Source organism: Mobula birostris, chromosome 5, assembly GCF_030028105.1.
Source record: "Mobula birostris isolate sMobBir1 chromosome 5, sMobBir1.hap1, whole genome shotgun sequence".
Taxonomy (NCBI): domain Eukaryota; kingdom Metazoa; phylum Chordata; class Chondrichthyes; order Myliobatiformes; family Myliobatidae; genus Mobula; species Mobula birostris.
Genome location: NC_092374.1, coordinates 136,372,978 through 136,400,150, shown reverse-complemented (window position 1 = coordinate 136,400,150; position 27,173 = coordinate 136,372,978). Strand labels below are relative to the sequence as shown.

General features: G+C 41.0%; 1 protein-coding gene across 4 annotated transcripts in view; it reads left to right on the top strand.

Moving 5' to 3' along the window:
* gpr180 (G protein-coupled receptor 180) overlaps positions 1-27,173 on the top strand; it is a 108,820-nt gene that overhangs the window by 21,644 nt on the left and 60,003 nt on the right. For all 4 annotated transcript variants that reach the window (XR_011886077.1, XM_072258743.1, XM_072258742.1 and 1 more), the window contains exon 2: positions 14,274-14,432. Coding sequence is in view for 3 of the 4 variants with exons in the window: in XM_072258743.1 (XP_072114844.1) it covers positions 14,274-14,432 (159 nt within the window). In the remaining variant the exon portion in view is untranslated. The remainder of the gene's footprint in view (positions 1-14,273; positions 14,433-27,173) is intronic.

Sequence of the window (27,173 nt, the reverse complement as noted above, 5' to 3'; positions counted from 1 at the left end):
TTGTTGCCGGTCACGTGACATCAGTGACAACTTGAACTGAGTCCATAGCATTCTTAAGTGGGAGGGAGAGCAGCCAGAGGTCGTGGTCCACATAGGCTGGAAGAGTGACAAGGTCCTGCAAAATGAGTTCAGGGAGTTGGATGTTAAGGTGCAGGATGGACCTCGAAGGTTGTGATCTCATAATTACAACCTGTGCCACGTGCTAGTGAGGCCAGCAATAGAAGGATAATACAGTTTAACGTGTGGCTAAGGAGGATAAGACCATAAGGTATAGGAGCAGAATTAGGCCATTTGGCCCATGGGGTCTACTGCACCATTTCATCATGGCTGATCCATTTTTCTTTCACCCTCAATCTCCTGCCTACCCCCGCCGACCTGTATCGCTTCATGCCCTGACCAAGAATTTATCAACCTCTGCCTTAGATATATATAAAGACTTGGCCCCCACAGCTGCCTCTGGCAATGAATTCCAAAGATTCACCATTCTCTGGCTAAAGAAATTCCTCCTCATCTCCATTCTAAAAGGATGCTCCTCTATTCTGAGGCTGCATCCTCAGGCCTTAAACTCGCCCACCATAGGAAACATACTCTCCATATCCACTCTATCAAGGCCTTTCACCATTCAATAGGTGTCAATTAGGTCACCCCTCATTCTTCTGAATTCCATTGAATACCCAGAGTCATCAAACACTTTTCATATGACAAGCCATTCAATCCTGGAATCATTTTTGTGAACCTCATTTGAACCATTTCCAGTTTCAACACATCCTTTCCAAGATTGGGGGCCTAGATCTGCTCACAATACTCCAAGTGAGGCCTCACCACTGTTTTATAAAGTTTCAACATTACATCCCTGTTTTTATATTCTAGTCCTCTTGAAATGAATGCTAAAATCATACCTGCCATCTTCACCACAGACTGACCCTCAAAATTAACCTTCAGGGCATCTTGCACAAGGGCTCCCAAGTCCCTTTGTGCCTTTGTTTAGAAAATAGTCAAGCATTTCATTTCTTCTACCATACACTTTCTGATAGTGTATTCCATCTGCCACTTTGCCCATTCTCCTAATCTGTCCAAGGCTTCTGTAGCTTCCCTACTTCCTTAAAACTACCTGCCCCTCCACCTATCTTCGTATCATCTGCAAACTTTTACAATAAAGCCATCAATTCCATCATCCAAATCATTGACATATAACGTAAAAAGAATCGGTCCCATCACAGACCCCTATGGAACACCAGTAGTAACCAGCAGTCAACCAGAAAAGGCTCCCTTTTTTCTCACTCTTTGCCAATCAGTCACTGCTTGAGCTTGTAGCTTGTTAAGCAACCTCGTGCATGGCACCTTGTCAAAGTCCTTTTGAATCACCAAATACACAACATCAACCGATTCTCCTTTGTCTGTCCTGCTTGTTATTTCACTAGGATGGTTCACTAGAGTGGTGCAGGAGGGAGGGCATTCGATTTTTGGAAGAATAAAAAGCCATGCTAACAGGTTTAAGGAGCCATGGTATTCAGGAGAAATTGAAGTCCTGGTTAAGATGAAGAAGGAGGTATAAAGTTGTTATAGGCAACAAGGACGAAATGAGGTACCTGAAGAGTTTAAGAAATGAAAGAGAACACTTGAGAAGAAGGTTTAGTTGCTTGGCATTCAGGATGAGGTAGTAAATTGGATTCAATATTGGCATTGTGGGAAAACCCAGAGCGTTTCAGGAGATGGTTTCCTCTCTAGAGGCCTATGATGAGTGGTATTTCACAGGGATTGGTGCTGAGTGTTGTTGCTTGTCATCAGGTCTTCAATCAATGATCTGGATGATAGCGTAGTAAACTGGATTATCAGGTTTGCAGATGACACCGAGACTGTGGGGTGTAGTGAACAGCAAGGAAAGCTATTAAAGCTTGCAGTGGGATCTAGACCAGCTGGAAAAATGGGCTGTAAGATGGCAGATAGAAGTTAATGCAGACAATTGTGAGATGTACTTTAGTGGACAAAATAGGAAAGGACTAGCGCAGTGAGCAATAAAGCATTGAGGAGTAAACAAAGGGATCTGGGAATATAGATCCATTATTCCTTGAAAGTGTCATCACAGGTAGTTAGCGCCATAATGCGAGCTTCAGGCACATTGGCCGCCTTAAATCAAAGTATTGATTACTGGAATTGAGATGTTATGGTGAAGTTATATAAGACATTGGTGAGACTTAAGTTGGAGTATTGTGTGCAGTTCTGGTCACCTACCTACAAAACAAATCAATAAGATTAAAAGAGTACAGAGAAAACATCCAGGAGTTTTTCTGAGACTTGAGGACCTGAGTTATAGGGAAAGGTTGAACAGGTTAGGTCTTTATTCCCTGGAGTGTAGGAGAATGAGGGATTTGATAGAGGTATACAAAATTATGAGGGGTGCAGAGTGAAGGGGTATACTGTGGAAAGCACTAACAGAGTGCCAGAAGTTTGAGAATGTCAGGGGGCAGAAGTAAGTGTCATTGCTATTACTAAGGAGAAGGTACTTGAGAAGCTGAAAAGTCAGAAAGTATGCAAGTCACCTGGACCAGATGGACTACACCTCAGGGTGCTGAAAGATGTAGCTGAAGAGATTCTGGAGTTATTAGTAATGAACTTTCAAGAAACTCTAGATTCTGGAATGATTCGAGAAGACTGGAAAAATGCAAATGTCACTCTACTCTTTAAGAAGGGAGAGAGGCAAAGAAAGGAAATTATCGGCCAGTTAACCTGATTCATTGGTTGGAAGGATGTTGGAGTTTATTATTAAGGATGAGGTTTCAGAGTACCTGGAGACAAATGATAAAATAGGCCAAAGTCAGCATGGTTTTCTGAAGGGGACAGATCTGTTGGAATTATTTGAGGTACAGGTTAAGTGAAGGAGAGTCAATGATGTTGTTTATTTGGATATTCAGGCCTTTAGCAAGGTATCGCATATGAGGCTGCTAAATGATGTGAGCCCTTAGTATTGCAGGAAAGATACTAGCATGGATAGAAGATTGGCTGATTGGCTTGACGCAAAGAATAGGAATAAAGGGGGCCTTTTCTAATTGGCAGCCAGTGACTAGTGGTGTGCCATAGGAGTTGGTTTTGGGACCGTTTCTTTTCATACTATTTGTCAGTGATTTGGATGAAGAAATTAATGGCTTTGTGGTTAAGTTTGCAGATGAAACGAAGATAGTGGAGGAGCAGCTAGTGTTGAGGAAGCAGGAAGGACTTGGGCAGATTGGGATAATGGGCGAAGATGTGGCAGATGGAATATAATGTAGGGAAGTGCATGGTCATGCACTTTGACAGAAGGAATAAAGGTGTGGATATTTTCTAAATAGAGAGAAATTTGAAAAATCAGTGGTGCTAAGGGATATGGGAGTCCTTGTGCAGGATTCGCTAAAGATTAATTTTCAGGTTGAGTTGTTGGTGAGGAAGGCAAATGCAATGTTAGCATTCATTTCAAGAGGACTGGAATACAAAGGCAAGGGTGTAATGCTGAGGATTTATAAGGTATTGGTCAGACTGCGCTTGGAGTTCTGTGAGCAATTTTGAGCTCCTTATTCAAGAAAAGATATGCTGGCGTTGGAGAGGATCCAGAGGAGGTTCAGAAAAATGATCCCAGGAATGAAAGGGTTAACATGAGAAGTGATTGATGGCTCTGGGCCTGTACTCACTGGAGGGAGTTTAGAAGAATGGAGGGGGGGGGGTGTGGAGGGGGAATCTCATTAAAATCTACCAAATATTGAAAGACCTAAATAGAATGGATGTGGAGAGGATGTTTCCTATAGTGGGGGACTCTAGGTCCAGAGGATACAATAGCAGAATAAAGGGACATTCTTTTAAAACAGAGATTAGGAAAAAATTGTTTAGCCAGAGGGTGGTAAATCTGTGGAATTTATTGCCACAGACATCGGTGCAGGCTAAGTCATTGGGTATATTTAAGGTGGAGGTTGATAGGTTCTTGATTAATGAGGGCTCAAAAGTTACAGGGAGAAGGCAGGAGAATGGGATTGAGAGCGGTAATAAATTCGCCATGACAGACAGGCGGAGCAGACTCAATGGCCAGAATTGCCCAGTTCTGCTCATATGTTTTATGGTCTTGTGTCTTAAATAGGGTAAATGCACAAAGGTTTTCCACTGAGGTTGAGTATGACTAGAACTGGAGGTCATAAGTTAAGGGTGAAAGTTGAAATATTTCATGGGAACATGAGGAAGAACTTCACTCAGTGGGCTCTGAGAGAGTGTGGAACGAGCTGCCAGCAAAGGTAATGGATGCAAGTTTGATTTCAGCATCTCAGAAGTTTGGATAAGTACATGTTGGGAAGGGTATGGAGTGCTGTTTTCAGGTGCAGGACAATGGGACTAGGCAGGACACAGACAAGCTGGCTGAAGGCCTGTTTCTATGCCATAGTGCTCTGTAACTCTGTGACTCTGATCTTCCAATAATTTACTCTCAGAGCTTATTCTCAGAGCTTTTCTTGAGAGGGAGATATAGACATTGCTTAGGCAGAAGAGCTTAGTTTAGTTAGGCATTTAATTACTAGTTTAATAGTTCAGCACAATATCATAGCCCAAAGGATCTGTTCCTGTGCGATATTGTTCCATTTTCAACAACACATTCATCAGCAAATATCTTTATAGTTAAAAAAAAATTACTTCAGTTATCAGTACTTCTGCGAAACATAAATTCATCTATTCCTATTGGTGTGACCCAGCTCCTTATCAGGATTTAATAGTTTTTGTATCTAGTCTTCCCCAAAATATCACTGGTAGCAAATTCCATGTTTTGAGCAATCTGATGAAGTTGATAATATAGTCCTTATATTATACTGGTAACTATCTTACATTGAGTGACACACACAAAATGCTGGAGGAATTCAGCAGGCCAGGCAGCATCCATGGAATAAAGTACTGTTGACTTTAACCCAAACCCTTCTTTACATTGAGTTTTTTTTTGTTGTTGCAAATTTTTTTAATACCCTACTTACAATTAGTTGTGAACTTTACATTGTACAGTATGAGCTGAACATTTTTCCTTTTGTTAAACACATACCCAAGCTTTTTACTCAGCGCACATTCACTTTGTGCAGTTCATGTGATTCAATCTGTCGACTGTTTCATAACAGAAGAAATATTGGCATGTTAAGTTAGGCATATTTCCATGGGCACTTTTATAGACCTGAGGATGGATAGGTGTGCTCGGTGAAATATTTTTTCAAAAAAAGGTGTCATCAATCACAGGGTAGTGCTGAGGAAAAGAGAGATAAATGAGCAGCAGAACTAACACTGGTATGCTTTGAAAAGTAAAATGTCAACAGTAATGGATGATTTGAACTCTCTGGCACCAGCCAAATAAAATGACACTCTTGAAGTAATCCTAAGCAGGCTTCAGCTTTCCAATTAATAGTTTCAGTGTTTGAAGTAGATGCTATTCATGAGCCTGTAGTCCCTGATGCAGTTGCAAGTGACAAAAACAGCAGGTGTATTTATCCATTTGAAGTCATTGAACATGCCCAGAGGTCTGTGTGGCTATATGCATTATGAAGAACCTTGGGAAATGCACTCCTGGCATAGAAAGTGCACAAATAGAAAATTCCATTGAAAATCACACAAGAAGTCTGGTTACATGACAGAATTTCAACACCTTCCTGTTTAAAATGACTGAGTTTTGCTTCAGAATTAAATGAGATTTTTACCGGAGGCCCTGATAAAGATCACTTTGCACATAGCTGTGATTGCATTACTAGAATCAGTGATTAAAGAAAGCTATCAATAATGAGGAATCAATTAGAAAGTTTATTGAAATTAATAGTGTAATAACGTATGTACATAGAATGTTTGTGGAGATGATAGCGTAGCGGTTAACGTGACACTATTACTGCTTGGGACAATGGAGTTCAGTTCAGAATCCGAATCAGGTTTATTATCACCGGCATGTGACATGAAATTTGTTAACTTAGCAGCAGCAGTTCAATGCAATACATAATCTAACAGAGAGAAAAAAATAATAATAAGTAAAATAAAACATAATAAACAAGTAAATCAATTACGTATGTTGAATAGATTTTAAAATGTGCAAAAACAGAAATACTGTATATTAAAAAAAAGTGAGGTATGTCCAAAGCTTCAAAGTCCATTTAGGAATCGGATGGCAGAGGGGAAGAAGCTGTTTCTGAGTCGCTGAGTATGTGCCTTCAGGCTTCTGTATCTCCTACCTGATGGTAACAGTGAGAAAAGGGCATGCCCTGGGTGCTGGAGGTCTTGAATAATGGACGCTGCCTTTCTGAGACACTGCTTCCTAAAGATGTCCTGGGTACTTTTAGGCTGGTGCCCAAGATGGGGCTGATTAGATTTACAGCCTTCTGCAGCTTCTTTTGGTCCAGTGCAGTAGCCCTTCCGTACCAGACAGACACTGCTTCCTAAAGATGTCCTGGGTACTTTTAGGCTGGTGCCCAAGATGGGGCTGACTAGATTTACAGCCTTCTGCAGCTTCTTTCAGTCCAGTGCAGTAGCCCCTCCGTACCAGACAGTGATACAGCTTGTCAGAATGCTCTCCAGAGTACAACTATAGAAGCGCAGCGTCCTTTGTAAGCAAGTTTGTACGTTCCTTCGTGTGTGTACATGGGTTTCCTCCAGGTGCTCTGGTTTCTTCACACAGTCCAAAGATGTACTGATTAGTAGGTTAACACGAGGAATTCTGCAGATGCTGGAAATTCAAGCAACACACATCAAAGTTGCTGGTGAACGCAGCAGGCCAGGCAGCATCTCTAGGAAGCGGTACAGTCGACGTTTCGGGCCGAGACCTTCGTCAGGACTAACTGAAGGAAGAGTTAGTAAGAGATTTGAAAGTGGGAGGGGGAGGGGGAGATCCAAAATGATAGGAGAAGACAGGAGGGGGAGGGATGGAGCCAAGAGCTGGACAGGTGATTGGTAAAAGGGATACGAGAGGATCATGGGACAGGAGGCCCAGGGAGAAGGAAATGGGGGAGGGGGGGGAAGAAAACCTAGAGGATGGGCAAGGGGTATAGTCAGAGGGAGAAAAAGGAGAGAGAGAGAGAGAGAAAGAATGTGTGTATATAAATAAATAAATGGCGTGAACATTGACTTCTGTAACTTCCGCTAATGCCCCACCTCCCCCTCGTACCCTATCCGTTATTTATTTATATACACACATTCTTTCTCTCTCTCCTTTTTTCTCCCTCTGTCCCTCTGACTATACCCCTTGCCCATCCTCTGGGTTCCCCCCCCTTCCCCTTTTCCTTCTCCCTGGGCCTCCTGTCCCATGATCCTCTCATATCACCTTTTGCCAATCACCTGTCCAGCTCTTGGCTCCATCCCTTCCCCTCCTGTCTTCTCCTATCATTTTGGATCTCCCCCTCCCCCTCCCCCTCCCACTTTCAAATCTCTTACTAGCTCTTTCTTCAGTTAGTCCTGACGAAGGGTCTCGGCCTGAAATGTTGACTTTACCTCTTCCTAGAGATGCTGCCTGGCCTGCTGCGTTCACCAGCAACTTTGATGTGTGCTGATTAGTAGGTTAATTGGTCACTGTAAATTGTCCTGTGATTAAGCTAGGGTTAAGTTGGTGGGTTGCTGGGGGGTGCGGCTTGAAGAGTCAGAAGGGCCTATTCTGCGCTGCATCTCAATAGATTAAAAAATATACAGAGTCTGATTGCAAACAGTAAATTTATGATACATTAAAAGACCACATGGACCTCATCCTTTTTTTGCTCAATGTACCCTGTATCACTTTATAAAATGGCTTGCTAAAATCTGTGTATTCTTAACATTCCTCAAAAAATTAAATTAGGTTTACCAGGAACTAATATTTTCTTAACAGATCCCATGAAAATAAGTGCAAAGTTTGCTCTTAAAAAATGTTGGTAAACTGATGCAAAGTTGGCTTGGCAATAGGAGGGCGATGGTAGAGGGTTGCACTTGTGATTGGATGCCTGTGACTATTTGTATTCCACTGGAATGAGTGCTGGATCCTTAGTGTTTGCAATACACGTGGATGATTTGGATGTGGGTAACATGAATGGTAAGTTCATTGACATTGGTGAGTTGCTGACAGTATGGGTGATTTCTTAAGTCTTGGTGTAATGAGCTGAGAAATGGCAGATTGAGTATAATCCTGGTAAACATGGGGTGATGCATTATGGGAGTATCATTGACGCTGGGATATATACCATATAAGCTCCACAGGAGCACTGAGCTAAAGAGGGATCTTAATGTACAAATCCAAATATCTTTGAAAGTGGTAGCACAGGTAGATATTGTGTTTAAAAATTAATGTTGGATGCTGACCTTCACTAGTTGGAGCAATAATTGCAAAAGCATGAAGCTTGTGCTCCAACTTCATATAAGGTTTGTCAATTACTGAATGTATCACCAGACTGTAGGAAGGAATTGATGGTGCTGGAGAGTGTGCAGAGGGAATTCACCAGGATGTTGCTTGGGTTGGAGTTTTTAGTTGTGAGGAGAGACTAGACTCTATTTTACTTAAAGCAGATGAACTTGACGTTGAGAGGCGTTATGATTGAGATATATAAATTTCTGAGGGGTATAGATAGGGTAGACTGCAGGAATCGTTTTCCTGTTATTGGAGGTGAATTAAAAATAGAGGAACTTAGAGTTAAGGCAAAGGGTTCGGATAATTTGAGGGGGTCCTTTTTCAACCAATAAATGTTAAGTTCCTCGAATGCACTGACCGTGGTGGTAGTAGAATTCTCAGAGTGGTGGTAGTAGAATTGCAGGCAGCATTGAAATGGTGTCTAGGCAAGTATCTGAATCACGTTAGATTGAAAGCTATGGGCCTGGTCTGGAAGATGGGGTTAATATAAATGGAGCACTGATTGATATGGACATGCTGGTCGGAATGTCCTGTTTCCATTTCTGTGTGACTCAATGATTCTATCCATGCTGACATGACTGTCCTCGATTAACTTGTGCTCCTCTGATAAATACTGATTTATGCTATCGTTCAGAACACTCCTCTAATATTCATTCATCTTCACCCATAAAGCAAGTTATTTTGCAATACTCAAATCTGACAAAAGAATGAGAATGAAATAAAGCCATCTGCCTGCCTTCACTCTTACCAATCCAACTGTAGCCAGCAAATCATCTGTTCCTGTACTATTACCTCCAGTTTCTCCCAAGTTTTTACCTGTGGCCATTTCAATTTTTCATCTGCAAGCCTTCATTTGGCAAAATCAGTGGAGCACCATTTATTATTAACCATATATAACCATATAACAATTACAGCACAGAAACAGGCCATCTCGGCCCTTCTAGTCCGTGCCGAACTCTTACTCTCACCTAGTCCCACCGACCTGCACTCGGCTCATAACCCTCCATTCCTTTCCTGTCCATATATCTATCCAATTTAACTTTAAACAACAACATCAAACCTAGGTTTACTTCATCATTGGCATTGTCAAGCTATTTTGTGATACTGTTGCTGAAACGGAAATAATTTGTATCCTGCTCCCTACTGGGAAGTCTAGAGAAATTGCCTTCAATTCCTGCTACGCTCATTTTCCCCAATAGTGATGCTGCTTTTCTGTCTGGAAACTTTGCTGAAAAACTCCCAGGTTTTTTACCAACTTAGTATTGAACTGAATCGAATGGGTTGCAAGAATATAACAAGTGTGAGTGTGGCCAATGGATCATGCAGTTAATCAATTGAGCCTCCTTTGTGCAGAAGGCTGTCCTTTTGCACAGACTTCCAGTGCATACGTTTTCGTCTGTCACAGCTGGTTCATTGCTCCTGTACTGTGAGTAACCTAGCATGTACCTTGGTTAACACGAGTCAGTAAAAATGTTTAATCCTACTACTCCGTTATTCTTACTCTGTGCTTGCATTACGTAACAAGTATACTTTTTGACTGAAGGTCTGCAGATTATGAGTCAGTGATATTGCTTTTCTTTTCAAATCTTTTTATTGTTATATTATACAGGAAAAATAACATGAGTACATTGAAGTAACAACACTTACAATGTCTCAAGAAGACATTATCCTAAAGATTGAAAAAAAATTTTGTGATAACAAAAAAAACGTACTAAGCAGAAAAGTGAGACAAAAAAAAAGAACCCATTAGGTGTACAACCCCGGAGCCATGCGTCATACAAAAAGCTTCTAAAAATAAACATCAAACCGCCAGCAAGAAAAGAAAATATACTAAAAAATTTACAGTTTGATCGTGGAAAAATGATATCAATTAGCTCAAATGATAATAACGAGCAAATGAACCCCATCTTTTCTCAAAATCAAATAAAAGTTCAAAGCTTCGACTTCTAATTTTCTCCAAACTAAGACAGCATCATTTGAGAGAACCATTGTGACAAAGTGGGAGCTGATGTATCCTTCCACTTCAACAAAATGGCCCTCTTAGCTATCAATGTAACAAATGCAATAACATGTTGGTCAGACACAGAAATACCATGAATATTTTGAGGAATTATTACAAAAAGCACAGTTAATTTATTAGGTTGTAGATTAATTTTAAGTGCTTTAGAAATTGTTGAAAAAACCAACTTCCAGAACTGTTCCAATATAGAACAAGACCAAAACATATGTGTCAGTGTAGCTATCTCAGTTTTACATTTATCACAATGACTATCAACATTAGAAAATTTATAATTTATTATTACAATGGGATAAGCGTCCTTTATCTGAGATTAAACAGGATTGGGAAAAGGAAATTAATTTGACTTTTATGACGGAGGATTGGATGCGGATTTTGAAGTTGGTTAACTCTTCTTCAATTTGTGCTAGCTATTCATTGATTCAATTTAAAATTGCACATCATTATCATTTGACAAAAGACAGACTTTCTAAAATCTTTTCTAATGTTGATAGTCATTGTGATAGATGTAAAACAGTGATATTGCTAATAATAGTTATTTTCACCTTTGTAAAATTATTTAACTATGCTCTGACTTTAGCTAATTGCCATTGAAGCTGAGATCTATGCCTTTATTAGTTCCAGATTTGATTACTGAAATCCATCCATGGAGACCCTCCCTTTACTCCCTGGAAATACGAGACCATCCAGAATATTGGTGGTGTGACTTGTCAGCTAAATCCCATTTACTCAATATCACTTGTTGACTGACATTGAGTTCCAGTTTAAAATTCGCACCTTTATTTCCAAATCCTTTTCTGTCTTCATAACCTGAGTGGCCAAAAATATTTTGAAATGAATGTTTTTCTAATTCTATCATCTTGACAACCTTTTGATTGAATGCTTCCTTATATGGCTTTAGTTTGATGATGCACTTACAAAGCTGTGGTACTGAAGTAGTTTTTTTTCTTGTAAATCACTGTATAACAGTGAATTGATAATTTATCTTAACTAGAATTCTAAAGTACAGATGGAAAATGCTGTAAATACAAATCTTCTTTGGAGAGAGAAGAGGACAACATTTCAGATTTATGAATTTTCATTAAACTTGGAAAACTGAAGATGAGTAAGTTCTCTTCAATTTTAAGGGAAAGTTGTTGTGTTGGTGGGGGGAAAGAAGTGAAAAGAAAATTACTTATTAAGTTGGGGTCAATAGGTTGTGAGATTGCAAGGTCCAGCAGGTAATATTAAAAAGGTGTGGATTAAGAAGTTTAAGTAAAGGGGAATTGAGGGCAGATAGGAGCATAGTGAGAGCAATAAATATTGAAATAGAATTTGAAGTTGCTCAATGTGGCGGCTAATTGAGGAAAGCAGTGAACGTGCCTTGATGGGAATTATTAATTATTTCTTTTGGGCACTAGTGAACAAATTTTCATTTAAAAGAGTGATAGATATGCTTGGGGGAGAAGAAAGCACCAGATGAGTAGGATGTGTAATTTGCTGTTGAGAGCCACACTTCCGTGCCAATTTGGTCTGAATGAATTATGGAACATAAAGCCTTAAAGAAACACTTCATTGAAAGGAACAAAGGAGCTATCATCCACAATCCAGGCTGAGGTTGATGCAGATCTCCACAATAATCTCAGGAATAATGAGCGCCTTTTTGATCATGAACAGACATCTTAGAGGGAAATGTGATTGCAAAGCCATTGGGTCAGTGGAAGGAGGTTAGTAAGATTAGCACTTCCTCATGGCACTAATGAAGAGATTCAAGTTCTTAGTGCTTTCCAGATGTTCCTTTTCTATTTGATCAGACGTGAGCCAGGGAATTTCATGAAATGTTTAAAATGTTACAATTTTTAAGGAATGTACTTAATGCTTCATGTCTGTCTTTTTTTTGCTATACCTTGCTATTAAACTGTTCAGAGCAGAGTGGCTACCTTGGGTATCTGTGGCCTGTTGATCAGTGCTGGCTAACTCCAATGATGCTCAGTGTGCTGGCCTGGGAAAGGATATTGACATAAGACAAAGGAGCAGAATTATAGCCATTTTGCCTGTCAGTTCTGCTTTGCCAATCGATCATGGCTGATTTATTTTTCCCTCTCAATATCATTCCCCTGCCTTCTTCTCGTAACCTTCAACATCTTTACTAATCAGCAACCTATCAATCTCTGCTTTAAGTATACCCAATGACTGATCTTCACAGCTGTCTGTGACAATTCCAGAGATTCACCACTCTATGGCTAAAGAAATTCTTCCTTATTTCTGTTCCAAAGGGACATCCTTGTAGTCTGACTCTGTACCTTCTGGTTTGAGACTGTCCCACTACTGGAATATTCTCTCCATGTCCTCTCCATCCAGGTCTTTCAATATTTTGTAGGTTTCATTGAGATTTCCCCCTCCCTCAGCCTTCTCAACTTCACTCAGTACAGGATCAGAACCATCAAATACTCATAAGTTAACCCTTTCTTCCCTTGTAAACCTGTTCTGGATCCTTTCCAACCCCAGAACATCCTTAGATATAGGGCCCTGAATGTGGTCTGACCAAAGCTTTATAAAATCTCAGCTGCTTTTATATCCTAATCCTCTCAAAGTGAACGCTAATGTTGTTTTTGCCTTCCTAGCTACTTTTCAACTGCAAGTTGACCCTTAGGGAATCCTGCACTAGAATAATTCCATCAAAGCTGTCTCCACTAAATCATCCAAATCATTATCATTTCTGAGGATTGGACCTGGGTCCAGCGTGTAAGTGCCATGCCAAAGAAGGTACGGCAGCACTTCTATCTCTGAGAAGTTTGCAAAGATTCAGCATGTCATCTAAGACTTTGACAAACTTCTATAGGGGCACAGTGGAGAGTATACTGATTGTTTGCATCATGGGCTGGTATGGAAACACCAATGCACTTGAATGGAAAAGCCCTCAAAAATAGTGGATACAGTCCAGTCCATCATGGGTAAACTCCTCCCCACCATTGAGTACATCCAAGAAGCACTGTCCAAGAAAGCAGCATCCATCATCCAAGAAAGCAGCATCCATCATCAAAGACCCCCACCATTCAGGCCATGCTGTCTTCTTGTTGCTGCCATCAATAAGGAGGTACAGGAGCCTCAGGAACCATGCCACCAGGTTCAGGAACAATTATTACCTGTCAACCATCAGGCTCTTGAACCAGAGGAAATAACTTTTATTTCACTCACCCCAACACTGAACTGTTCCCACAACCTGTGGACTCACTTTCAAGGACTCTTCATCTCTTGTTTATTTCTTATTATTATTTTGTTTGGTTTTGTTTCTTTTTATATTTGCATTTGTCTTCTTCACATTGGTTGTTTATCTATCTTAGTTGTATGCTCTTTTTCATTGATTCTGTTGTCTTTCTTTGTACTTACCGAGAATGTCCATAAGGAAGTGAATCTCCTGGTAGTATATGGTGACATATTTGTACTTCAGTAATAAATTTGCTTTCAACTTTGAACCTTTTTTTTTTGCACGATTTGTTTTCTTTTGTACAAGGGTTGTTCATCAGTCTTTGTTTATGTATAGCTTTTCCTAAATTCTGTTGTATTTCTTTATTTTCATGTATACGCCTGCAAGAAAATAAATGTCGAGGTAATATATGGTGACATACGATAGATGTACTTTGATAATAATTTTACTTTGACTTTGATTCCTGTCTGATGCGTGATGTGATGTATTAATTGCTGTCATTCAATCTCTCTGACTTTGAAAATTAGCTATTACTAAGCAGTTAATTTATTCTATCAGGTTTAATTTTTTAATTTTTCAATATTTTCTGTCTCATTTGTCCCCTTTCTGTATCTGATTTTAACCCATTCAACTCTTTTGTTTTGCTTATGATACAAGTTAAATGTTATAAAGGCTATGAGATATGTCGTTATTTGAAGTTCTTACAACATGAGTACATGTTTAATCTTCAGGTACAAATGGTTTAATAAACTGCAAAATTGACAACAGAACAGTGGCCATTGACAAAGGTGCCAAGCTTTACCTCTTCCATGAACAAGCTTGGTTAAAGCTACAGGAGAAAACTGAAGAAGTGAACTGTTTACTGAAGTCCTCTGAAGCCCAATTGACAAGTAAGAAACTTTATAATGATATACAGTATTTCAAGATTTAATAAGCAAAGTGTGTATTTCCATGGTCAATTATTAATCTATTGCATACATTTATTGGTAATTAATGAACAATTTATGATTCAGTTCTGTCTAAACTACAATGTAAAATTCTGGGTGAAAGTGATGAATGTATTTTAATAAAAGGATAGCTTGGTGTATGATAAATGTGCAAGTCAAAAACTATGTGATCAAAGAAGTCATGTGAACAGAGCTGACTTGTAACATCTTTCTTAAAATAATTATTTAGTAGGTAAATCAATCATACCACTGCTAGCAAATTATTTAATAATATTTGGACACAGAAATATGTGAAATTACCCATGTGGCTGTTAATATACAGTACATAGATGCCTTGATTCCTCAGTTGTAAATGCAAGTTTAATACTAAGCCATTTAGAATCCAGCATTTTGTGTCTGTTACTTAGAACGGAAAATTAATTTCTTCGGAATGTATCAATGACTTGGGCAGGGGTATGCAGAGTAATGTTCCTAAATTTGCTGTTTGCATGGATTGGAAGGTAAGAATAATAATAAGTAAGTCATAGGCTGACTGAATGGGCAAATGTGGCAGACCTCTACCACTTCTGGCAGCTTATTTCATGTACCTCATCCTCTGTGTGAGGAATCTATGCACTCTGGTACCCTTTAAATCCTTCTCCCTTCAGTGTAAACTGATGTCCTTTACTTCCAGATTCTCTGGAGAAAAGCCTATGACTATCCACATTATCTTTGTCCTTCATGATTTTAGAAATTTTTGTAAGGTATCCTCTCAGCCTTCTTTGCTTCAGGCAAAATAATCCAATCTATCCAGACCCAGCAACATCCCCGTGAGACTTTTCTGTGCTCTCTCGAGCTTAACCACGTCCTTCCATGAGTATGGCAACCAGAAGGGCACACAATAGTCCAGGTACGCTCTCACCAATGCATTATACTTTGTAACACAACATCCTATCTTTCTACTTAATGTCCCACCTATTGAAGACAAGCATTGCATGTCTCCTTCATTACTTTATACTTTATTGTCGCCAAACAATTGATACTAGAATGTACAATCATCACAGCAATATATGATTCTGTGCTTCCCGCTCCCTGGAGTACAAATCAATAGTAAATATTAAAAATGTAAATTATAAATCATAAATAGAAAATGGAAAGTAAGGTAGTGCAAAAAAAACCGAGAGGCAGGTCTGGATATTTGGAGGTTACGGTCCAGATCCGGGTCAGGATCCGTTCAGCAGTCTTATCACAGTTGGAAAGAAGCTGTTCCCAAATCTGGCCGTACGAGTCTTCAAGCTCCTGAGCCTTCTCCCGGAGGGAAGGGGGATGAAAAGTATGTTGGCTGGGTGGGTCATGTCCTTGATTATCCTGGCAGGACTGCTCCGACAGCGTGCAGTGTAAAGTGAGTCCCAGGACGGAAGATTGATTTGTGTGATGTGCTGCGCTGTGTTCGCGATCTTCTGCAGCTTCTTCTGGTCTTGGACAGGACAACTTCCATACCAGGTTGTGATGCACCCTAGAAGAATGCTTTCTACGGTGCATCTATAAAAATTAGTGAGGGTTTTAGGGGACAGGCCAAATTTCTTTAGTTTTCTCAGGAAGTAAAGGCACTGGTGGGCCTTCTTGGCAGTGGACTCTGCTTGGTTGGACCAAGTCAGGTCATTTGTGATATTGACCCCGAGGAACTTAAAGCTTTTGACCTGACTTGCGCACCACCGATGTAATTTGGGTTGTGCGGTCTGCTCAACAACCAATTCCTTTGTCTTGCTGACGTTGAGGGATAGGTTATTGTCTTCGCACCATACCACCAGGTTCTTAATTTCCTCTCTGTGCTCAAACTCATCATTACCTGAGACATGGCCTACAATTGTTGCGTCATCAGCAAACTTATATATTGAGTTCAATGGAAATTTGGCTATGCAATCATGGGTGTACAGTGAGTACAGCAGGGGACTGAGTACACAGCCTTGTAGGGGACTGGTGCTCAGAGTGATTGTAGAGGAGAGCTTGTCCCCTATCTTTACAGCCTGGGTCCTGTCTGTGAGGAAGTTGAAGATCCAGCTGCAGATCTGAGTGCTAAAGCCCAGGTTCCGGAGCTTAAGAATCAGTTTATTTGGAATGATGGTATTAAAGGCAGAGCTGTAGTCAATGAAAAGGAGCCTTACGTATGTGTCTTTATTCTCCAGGTGTTCTAAGGAGGAATGTAGGGCCAGAGAGATGGCATCTGCCATTGACCTGTTGCTCTGGCAGGCGAATTGCAAAGTGTCGAGGTTGACCGGTAGGCTGTAGTTGATGTGTGCCATAACCAATCACTCGAAGCACTTTATAGCAATTGATGTCAGAGCCACAGGTCGATAGTCATTCAGGCATACCACCTTGCTCTCCTTTGGCACCGGGATTATCATTGCCTTCTTAAAACACAAGGGGATCTTAGACTTAAGCAAGGAGCAGTTGAAGGTGTCAGCAAACACTCCAGCTAGCTTGTTTGCACAGGCCTGGAGAACCCATCTCGGCACGCCATCTGGGCCCATCACCTTCCTTGGATTTATCTTCAGGAAGGCCCTTCTAACGTCCTCCTCGGTGACGATGAATCTCGATGACACCAGGTCCGGTTCATCCGGAGGGAGTGGAATGCTCCTCTTCTGTTTGAATCTTGCATAGAATAAGTTAAGTTCGTCAAGAAGAGAAGCGCCACAGTTATTGATATTCCCAGCCTCTTCTTTGCGCCCAGTGATCTCATTTAGACCCTGCCATAGTCTACCTGTCTTGTCACTTTCAGTGAACAATGTACTTTGTCCCAAGGTCTCTGTATTATACAACACTCCCCCAGGGCCCCATCATTTACTTTGTAAGCCCTGTCCTGGTTTAACTTCTCCAATTGGAAAATCAGTGTTCTACTATCATGCTCTGAATCCTATCATTAAGCCAACTTTGTATCTAAATGGCTAGTTTAACATGGATTCAATGTGATCTTGCCTTTCAGTCAGCCTACCAAAGGCCTTTCTGAAGTACATGTAGATAATATCGACAGTGTTGCTCCCTATGATCCTCTTGGTCATCTTTTCAAAAATTTAATTTAAATTTGAAATATAATTTCCCATGTATAATACCATACTGATGACTCTTAGTTACTTCTTGCCTCTCCAAATGCAGATACATCCTGTCTCTTAGACTCCCCTGCAGTAACTTTCCCACCACTGATGTTACACTCTCTGACCTGTACTTTCCTGGCTTGTCCTTGGAGGTCTTCTTAAGCAAAGGCACAACATTAACTACCTTTCAATCTTGCATGAGCTTCTTAATGGTAAAGTCGGATGAGATGTAGTAGAACATTGCACATAGAACATGGAAGAATGCAGTATAGGAGCAGGCCCTACGGTGCACAACGTTTGCCGAATCAATTAATTTAGCAATCAAATGGCCAACTAAATTAATCCATTCTGCCTACACAATGTCCATATCCTTCCATTTTTCTTATATTCATGTGCCTATCTAAACATCTCTTAAAAGTCCCTAATCTATCCGCTTCTGTCGCCACCCCAGACAGCGCACTCCACTGTGGGGAGAAAGAAAATCTACCCTTTACATCTCGTTTGAACTTACCTCCTCTCATCTTAAATGCATGCTGTCTGGTATTAGACATTTCAACCCAGGGGAAGATTTACTGACTCTCCTCCTATCCATTGGGTGGTGGGGTGAAGCTACGTCTTTACCAAAGGAGGTGTAAGGTGCTCCTTCCCTCCGCTAGCCTGCAGATCACCTTTAGACAAGATGTAGCATCTTCTTAGCCCCTCCCCACTATTTCAAGATCATGTTAAGCTGTGGAAGTAGGTAGCAGGTAGTGGATGGTCATATGATATACACCAGCTACTCATGAGTCTTGGTTCTGTGACCACTGACACCTGGCAAACAATCTCTGAAGGGTATTGATAATGGCTGATGTCACCCATCTTATAAAGGCACTGTCCAGAAAAAGGCAATGGCAAACAACTTCTGCAGAAAAATTTGCCAACAGCAACCATGGTCTTGGCAAAACTAAGATTGCATATGTCACACCATACTATATCAACGAACGATATCTATACCTCTCATTCTTATAAAACTCCAAATGATCTCCTCTTCACCATCGCCACTCCAGAGAAAACAACCCAACTTTGTCCAACTCTCATTGTAGCACATGCCTCTAATTCAGGCAGCATCCTGGTAAAACTCTTGCGAACCCTCTCCAAAGCCTCGTCATCTTTCCTATAATGGGGCGACCAGAACTGTAAGTAATATTCCAGATGCGGCCTAACAAGCATTTTATAAAGCAATGACATAACTTCCTGACTTTGAATTAAATGCTTTGACTGATAAAGGCTAGCATGCCATATGCATTCTAACCACCCAATCAACCTGTGTAGCCGCTTTCAGGGAGCTTAACCCAGCCAAATATGAAATGTTGCCCTTTGGTAGGTCAAATATAAAGAGACAGTTGCCCTTAACAGTGTAATGTCTCTTTACATTTGACCTACCAAGGTGCAGGATTTAATATCTTGCTGGGTTAAACTCCATCTACAATTTCTCCACCCATATCTACAACTGATCTATATTCTGGTGTATTCTTTGCCATTCTGCTACACTATCCATAACACCACTGATCTTCATATCATCTGCAAATTTACTCATTTATGTACATTATAAACAGCAAAGGTCCCTCTACAGATCCCTACAGAACACCACTCATCACAGTCTAGAATAAAACCCTTCAACCACTTCTCTCTCTCTTCTATGGGCAAACCTGTTTTGAATTGAAATGGCCATGGATCCCATGCATCTTAGTCTTCTGGATGTGCCTCAGGGAAGTGCATCCAGAAGATAGTCTAACACCTTACTAAAATCCATATAAGCAACATCCACAGTTCCACCTTCACCAATCACTCTGGGCACCTCATCAAAAAACTCAATCAAGTTAGTAAGATACAACTTACCCCACAAAAAACCATGCTGATTCTCCCTAATTAGGATCATATTCATTTAGGATCTTGCCCATCTCCTTTGTCTCAATGTAGACAATCACACCAACCCTTAAGGAGGCCTATTCTCTTCCTAGTTACAATGGTACTCATATTTTGCCCTCCTGGTTTACTTAAGTGTACTTCTATGTTCATAAATTCTTGCAAGTGCATGTTTGTTATCATACTGGATCTGTACATAAGTGGGGAAGTTGTGTTGAATGTGAATGAAAAGCTGGTAGGCCAAATTGAAGGATTGTTTACCAACCTTAGAAAACATCTGAAGGACTAAGAAAATGCTTATGAGATCATCGATTCATACTGCGTGGAAGCAGGCATGGAAACAAGCCCTTTGGCCCAACTGGTCCATACTGACCAAGATACCAAGATAGTCCTTTTTACCAACATTCGACCTTTAACTTTCTAAGCCTTTTCTATTGATATACCTATCCAACTAACTTATTAAAGTTCTTATTGTTGTTTCCTCAACCACTTCCTCTGGAGGCTTATTCCACATGCATACTGCCCACTGTATGAAAAAGAAAAGTTGGGTCTCAATATCATATTAAATATCCTATGCCCTCTTGTTCTTGAAGCACAGTACTAAGTAAAACTGAGTGCACCTGCTTTATTTATATGCCCCTCATGATTTTATATACTTCTGTAACATCACCTATCATTCTCCTACACTCCAAAGAAAAATGTCCTAGCCTGTACAACCTATCCCTGTAACTCAGTCCCTCGGATTCTGGCAACATCCTTGTAAATCTTATCAGCACCCTTTCCAATTTCTAATAGCTGAATGACTAAAAATGAGATTGATACTCAATACTAAAATGAGTACCACCTCACAAATTTCTTTTACAACCGCACCATGACCTCCCAACTTCTGTACATACTACCTTGACTGATGAAGGCCAGCGTGCCGAAAACCACCTTCACCACCTGTCTACCCATGGCTCCATTTTCAGGGAACCATGTACTTTTATTCCCTGGTACCTCTATCACCTTGCCCCACTTACTCACCTGATAAAGATTGCCCTGCAATTTATGATAACCTTCACTGTCCGTTATAACACCTATTTTAGTGAATTCTGCAAACTTAGGAACCATGCCTTGTACACTCTCCTTGTCTATATATAGACAAGCAACAGTGAGCCCAGTACCATCCCCTGAGGCACGTCACTAGTCCTGGGCTTCTAGTTTGAGAAACAACCTTTCACCATCATCCACTGCTTCCTGCCATCAAGTCAATTGTGTATCTAATTAGCCATTTCTCCCTGGATTCCTTATGATCCAACTTCCAGAGTGGTCTACCATGTGTAACTTCATCAAAGACCTTACTCTAGTCCACATAAACCATGTCTACTGCCCTGCCCCCATTGACCTTCTTGGTCACATCAAAAAAAACTCAAATCAGGTTTCCCATGCACAAAACTGTGCTGACTGCCACTAGTCCACCCCTGTTTTTTTTTCCGTCAAAGTTATCAGTCAAAATCCTTTGCAGTAATTTAACTGCACAGGTGTTTCACTTGCTGGTCTGTAGTTCTGATGTTTTTCGTCATAGCCCTTCTAAAATATAAGTGGAACATTCGCTGCCCTCCAATCCCACCTGTGGCTAATGATGATGTAAATATCTCAGCTAGGGTTCCTACAATTTCTTCTCTAGCCCCCCCACAGTGTTCTTGGATATACCTGATCACACCCTGGAGCTTTGTCTACCTTCATATATTTTTAAATGCCCAGCAGTTCCTCTATCCACTCTATCCCTAAGACATTCCCATTACCTTTCAAACTCTTCATGGCTTTTTTTTTTGCACGGTAAAAACAGACTTATTCATTAAGGACCTTGCCCATCTTCTGCAGATCCACACATAGGTGACCACAATGGTCTTTGAAGGGACCAATTCTTTCTCTAGTTACACTTTTTTCCCCCTTCAAAATACTTAATCTTTTCTAATTCTCATTAATGTTCTTCACCAAAGCTATTTCATTCTCCCCCTTTTGTCCCCTTGATTTCCTTTTGAGTGCACTTCAGCATCCCTTACACCTCCCCCAGGTATTCACCTGATCCCATCTGCCTTGACTCATGCCACCTCTTCCTGTTTTCATCATTAATTTTTCTTATCATCCAGGGTTCCTTACATCAACCAACTTTAACAGGAACAATCAGATCTTGAGATCCCACTGACTCACCTTTAAAAGCCTTCCACTTGCCAGAGGTCCCTTTTCCGCAAGAAGCCAACCCCAATCCAGCTTTGCAAACTCCGGTCTCCCATCGTCAAAATTTGCCTTGCTCCAATTTGGAGCTTTAATCTGTGAACTGATTTTTTTTCTCTTTCCATAATTATTTTAAATCTAATAGAACTATGGTCTATGGGTACCAAAGTGCTTCCCCATTATCATCACCATCACTTGCCCAACATATTGCCCCAAAGTAGGTGAATTTTGCCCTGTCCCAAGTGGGACACTTAATATTACTGCAAACAGAAACTTTGCTGAAATCATTTAACAGGTTGAAACTTGGCTAAGCCCTAAACAGTGTGGTAGTCTAATTCTACGTTAGGAAAGTTCATATCCACAACTATGACAACCATTTTATTCTTGCAGCTCTCCACAATCTCTCTGTTAATTCGTGTTGACTATTTATTTCTCACCCTTATTTCTCAGGTCCACCATTGAGGCCCCAATAGATAATGCTTCAAGAATTTTATTTCTGACTACTGCCATGATGTTCACCTTACTGAAGGAAGCAACTCTCCCTCTTTTTTTCTCCATCTCAATCCTTAATGAGTACTTTGCTTCAGTATTTACTAAGGAAAAGGAATTGGAGGACCAGGAGATCAGTCCTGAGTGTATAAATATGTTAGGATGTTTAGAGGCCAAGGAGGAGGAAGTGTTGGGCCTCCTAATGAGTATTAAGGTGGATAAGTCCCCAGGGCCTTGTGGGATTTACCCAGGTTATTGGAGGAGGCAAGAGATGAGATTGCTGGGCCCTTGACCAGTATCTTTGTGCCTTCTTTAGGCACAGGTGTGGTCCCAGAAGACTGGTGAGTGGTTAAAGTTGTACCTCTATTTAAGAAGGGAACTATAGACCAGTGAGTCTCACATTGGTTGTAGGGAAATTGCTGGTTAAAATTCTTGGGGATAAGACAGGTGAGTGGTGAGAAGGCCACCTTTATAAACAATATACGTCTTGGGTCAGTATGATTTGGGTGTTCAAGCAAACAGGATAATCACACTGTTCCGATTAAAGAGACCTCAGTTTAAGCGAATGCAGTGTACTGCCCATGCACAATTGTCTGTCAGCAAGAAATAACAGATCGTACGCCACATAAAATTATAAAGAAAGTATTTTAACCAATTTCAGCTTTATCAAATACTTAATTGGAAAAAGAAAAGGGCCCATTACAATTAAACCAGTGCAATGTGCACATAGCCACTGGAACTCATAATAGAGTCATCTGTTAGTCACACGCTGGACCCACGGTCTACGTGAAAGTACCCGCTACAGTCTGAGCTTCCCTCAAAGTCCCTTTTGAACAAACTGGGTCTCTCTCAGGAGTATTTGCCCTTCCTCCTTGGAGCCATTCATCTGCACAAAGCACTTTGTGCAACGGGGACTCTCCATCCAGTGGTATTCTTCAGCATCTTACCTTCTGTCCCACTCCCGCAGCTCCCACCAAAAGGCTCCAAACTGGACTACTGTCCATCATAGAACTCTCTCCGCCCCGCTGTCTCTAGAGCTTTCTCCTGATCCCACCATCCTGATTGGCTGATGTAACATTCCAAAGTTGAACAACCTGGCGTCTTATCTCTGGGTGAAATCAAATCATTTTACCAGCAGAAAACTGCTAAAATGAAAAACCTACAGCATAGCAGTAGAAATCTTAACCAGGGCATTACATGAGCATTTGGAAATCCATGGTCTAATTAGGAAGAGCCAACATGGCTTTGAGTGGGGCAGGTTGTGTCTTACCAACTTGGCTGAGTTTTCTGATAAGATGATGAGGGAGATTGAGGAGGGTAGGGCAGTGGATGAGGGTAGTGCAATGTCCCTCATGTGAGGCTAATTCAGAAGATTAAGATGCATGAGATCCTTGGTGAATTGACTGTTTCGATTCAGAACTGGCTTGTGCATAGAAGACAGAGGCTAATGGTTGAAGGGACTTAATAAAGCTGGAGGTCTGTAATGAGTGGTGTTCTGCAGGGATCTGTGGTGGGACCTCTGCTGTTTGTTATGTATATAAATGATCTGGATGAAAATGTAGATGGGTGGGCTAGTAAGTTAGCAGACGATACCAAGATTGGTAGAGTTGTGGATAGTGTAGAAGACAGGCAAAGAATACAGTGCAACCTTGATCAGTTGCAGATGTGGGCAGAGAAATGGCAGATGAAGTTTAACCCAGATAAATGTGAGGTGTTGCAACTCTGTCGGGCAAATGTAAGGAGACAGTACACAGTAAGGGCAAGATTCTTAACGGTGTTGCTGAGCAGAGATATATTGGGATCCAAATTCATTGTTCCTTGAAAGTGGCTGCACAGGTCGATAAGTTGGGTAAGAAGACTTATGGAATGCTTGCTTTTATTAGTGGAGGCAGTGATTTCAAAGGTTAAGAGGTTTTGTGCAATTTTATAAAACTCTGCTTAGACCCCATCTGGAGTATTGCATACAGTTCTGGTTGCCCACTATAGGAAGGATGTTGTGGCTTTGGAAAGGGTAGAGAAGAGGTTTACCAGGATGCTGCCTGGTTTAGAGGACATGTGCTATCATGAGAGGCTGGATAAACTTTGGTTGTTTTCTCTGGAACAGTGGAGGCTGAGGGGAGATCTGATAGAGGTTTATAAGTTTATGAGAGTCATAGATATAGTAGACAGGGATTATCAGATTTCCAAGGTTGAAATATGTGATACCAGAAGGTGAGGAGGCTAGGGGGTTAAGTTTTTTACTTGATGGTGGATGCCTGGAATGCCCTGCCTGGTATGGTGGTAGAGGCAAACACATTAGAAGCTTTTAAGGGATGTTTAGATAGGCACATGGATGTAAGGAAGATGGAGGGAAATAGACGTTGTTTAGGTAGGAGGAGTTAGTGATTGGGTATTTTTGATTTGCTTTTTAGCTGGTTTGGCACAACATTGTGGGCTGAATGGCCTGTTTCTGTGCTGTACTGTTCTGTGTTCAGTAAATTGAACTGTTTCTCTGCTGGAATGATTCCGGTGCTTGCCAAGCTGCACAATGATTTCCATTAATGGTTGGGATCAGCAGTCACATTTTAAAGAGATGGTCATGGATTTACACAGCTGTGAAACCAGCCCAATGGCCCATTATGTCTATGCTGACCTTCAATCTATGTATCTACACTAATCTCAGTTTTTTTTAATATTTGGCCTATAAACTTGTGCTATTGGATATCTAAATGCTCACCTTAAAAATTGTGGTAATAATTACCTCCACCACTCCCTCATGCAGCCCACTCAAAATTTAATTAGTCTTGGATGAAAATATTCTCACTCAAATCACTTCTTTCTCTTGCTTTAAACCTATGTATGTTTTCCAGTCATCAACAGCTCTGCTAAGGGGGAATATTCCTCACTATTCATATTGTATATGCCCCTCAAAATGTTGTATTCTTCAGTCAGGTCCCCTGCCCCCAGCCTTTTCTACTCCAAGGAAAACTAACCCATTTTATCCAGTTTCTTCCCATTCCAAAAACACTTAATACCTGAACGTAATGGTGAATCTTTTCTGCACCCTCCCCAATGCAATCTTGTCCCTCCTATAGCGTAGTGACCTAATCAGCTCAGCGTATTTCAGCTGTGGCCTAATTAATATGTTATGTTGTTGTTCTGTAATCCCGCTACTCTTGAACATATTCTGTGTCCTTGCTGATGAAGGCAAGTGTCCCATATGTCCTTTAAACCAATTTATCTGTGCTGCTGAGTTTGGGGATCTACAACTTGTACATTAAACTTCCTGAGACTGATTCCATTCATTTTAAAATCCTAGTCTTATTAATCCTCCCAAAATGTGTCACCTTGCATTTTCCAGGATTAAATTCAAGCTGTAGCTGAACATTGCACACTACACTATAAACCACCATATGCTAGCATGTGCAACTTTTCCCTGTAACTCAGGCCCTCTAAGTCCTGACAACATCTACATAAATCTCTGTACTCTTTCCAGTTAACCATTTCATATGGTGACCAAAACTGTACACAATACTCCCAAGTGTGGTCTCACTAACGCCTTGTACAACTGCAACATAACATCCCAACTTCAGTACCCAGTGCTTTGACTGATAAAGCCCAGTGTGCTCAATGCCACACCTTCACCACCCTATCTATCAGAGATGCTGCTTTCAGCGAACTGTTTACTAGGTTCCTCTGGCCACTCTCTTCAGGAACCAACCATTCACTCTATATGTCCCACCCTGGTTTGACTTCTCAAAATGCAATATTTGGCACTTTTCTGAATTGAAAACCATTTCCCAGTCTGTGGCCCATTTACTTACCTGACTAAGACTCCCCCGTAATTTTGATGACCTTCTTCACTCTCCATGGTACCACCTCCACAATTTACTTTTGACCCCTTTCTCACCACTTCCACTATATTTATATTGGCTTTCCCCCCGCGTCACTATTAGTCTGATGCAGGGTTTCAGCTTGAGGTGTGGACAGTCCCTCTCCCTCCACAGATAACACTCGGCCAGCTGAGCTCCTCCAGCAGATTATTTGTTCCTCCAGATTTCAGCATCTTCAGTTTCTTACATGTCCCAAGACGACCCTTGATTCATGTCTGCCTCTCCAAGTACAGATTAATGCAATTTTTCCTGCCTTCTTTTGATCATCATACAATTATACAGCACAGCAATGGCTTATTTGGATCACTGAATCTGCGCCAACAATCAAACACTCATTATCACTGATCTTCCACTAATCACATTTCATTCTTCCCAAATTTCCATCAGCTCCCCACTGTTTCTACTATTTACCTACACGTAAGGAGTATTTACCGTGGCATCTACCTACCAACTCTCTGAAGTGTGGAAGTAAACTGGATCATCCAGAGGAAACCCACGCAGAACTTGCAAACTCAGCACAAACAGCACCAAAGACTGAAACAGCAACACAATGTTGTAAACTGCAGAAAAAACAAATTGCCAGAGGAGCTCAGTAGGTTTATCAGCATCTGTAGAGGCAAAGGTATGTTTGGCATTTTGGGTTGAGACCCTGCATCAGGGCTTTTTTTTTGTTGTTTAGAGAATGTGTTATCAGTGCAGGTCTTCTGAACTCTGCAGGGCCTCCTCATTTCTGATTGCTGTTGGCCCGGACTCCCAGTGCTCCACTAGGACATATTTGTTCTTACCCTGCCGCTGATCTCTCTATGATCTACCCCTACCGATCACATATCCCACCTCAGCCAAAACATGACCCTCACCTCTCCTTTGAATTCCCTTACCCCCATTTTGCCACCCATCTGAGCCCTGCCTCTCAATATCCTCTCGACACCAATTTCAATAAGCTCAGGCCCATCATGATGTAGAGCCTCTTGCCATCCCCTCCAACTCCATGTGTATTAACTATTTCTTTTGAAAGGAGTCCTCACCCCCATTGATGACCCCTTTTTTTATTTTAAAACAAAAACAGTCCTGATGCAAGGTCTTGACCTGAAAAGTTGGCCATCTGTTTGTCATCACAGATTCTGAAAAAA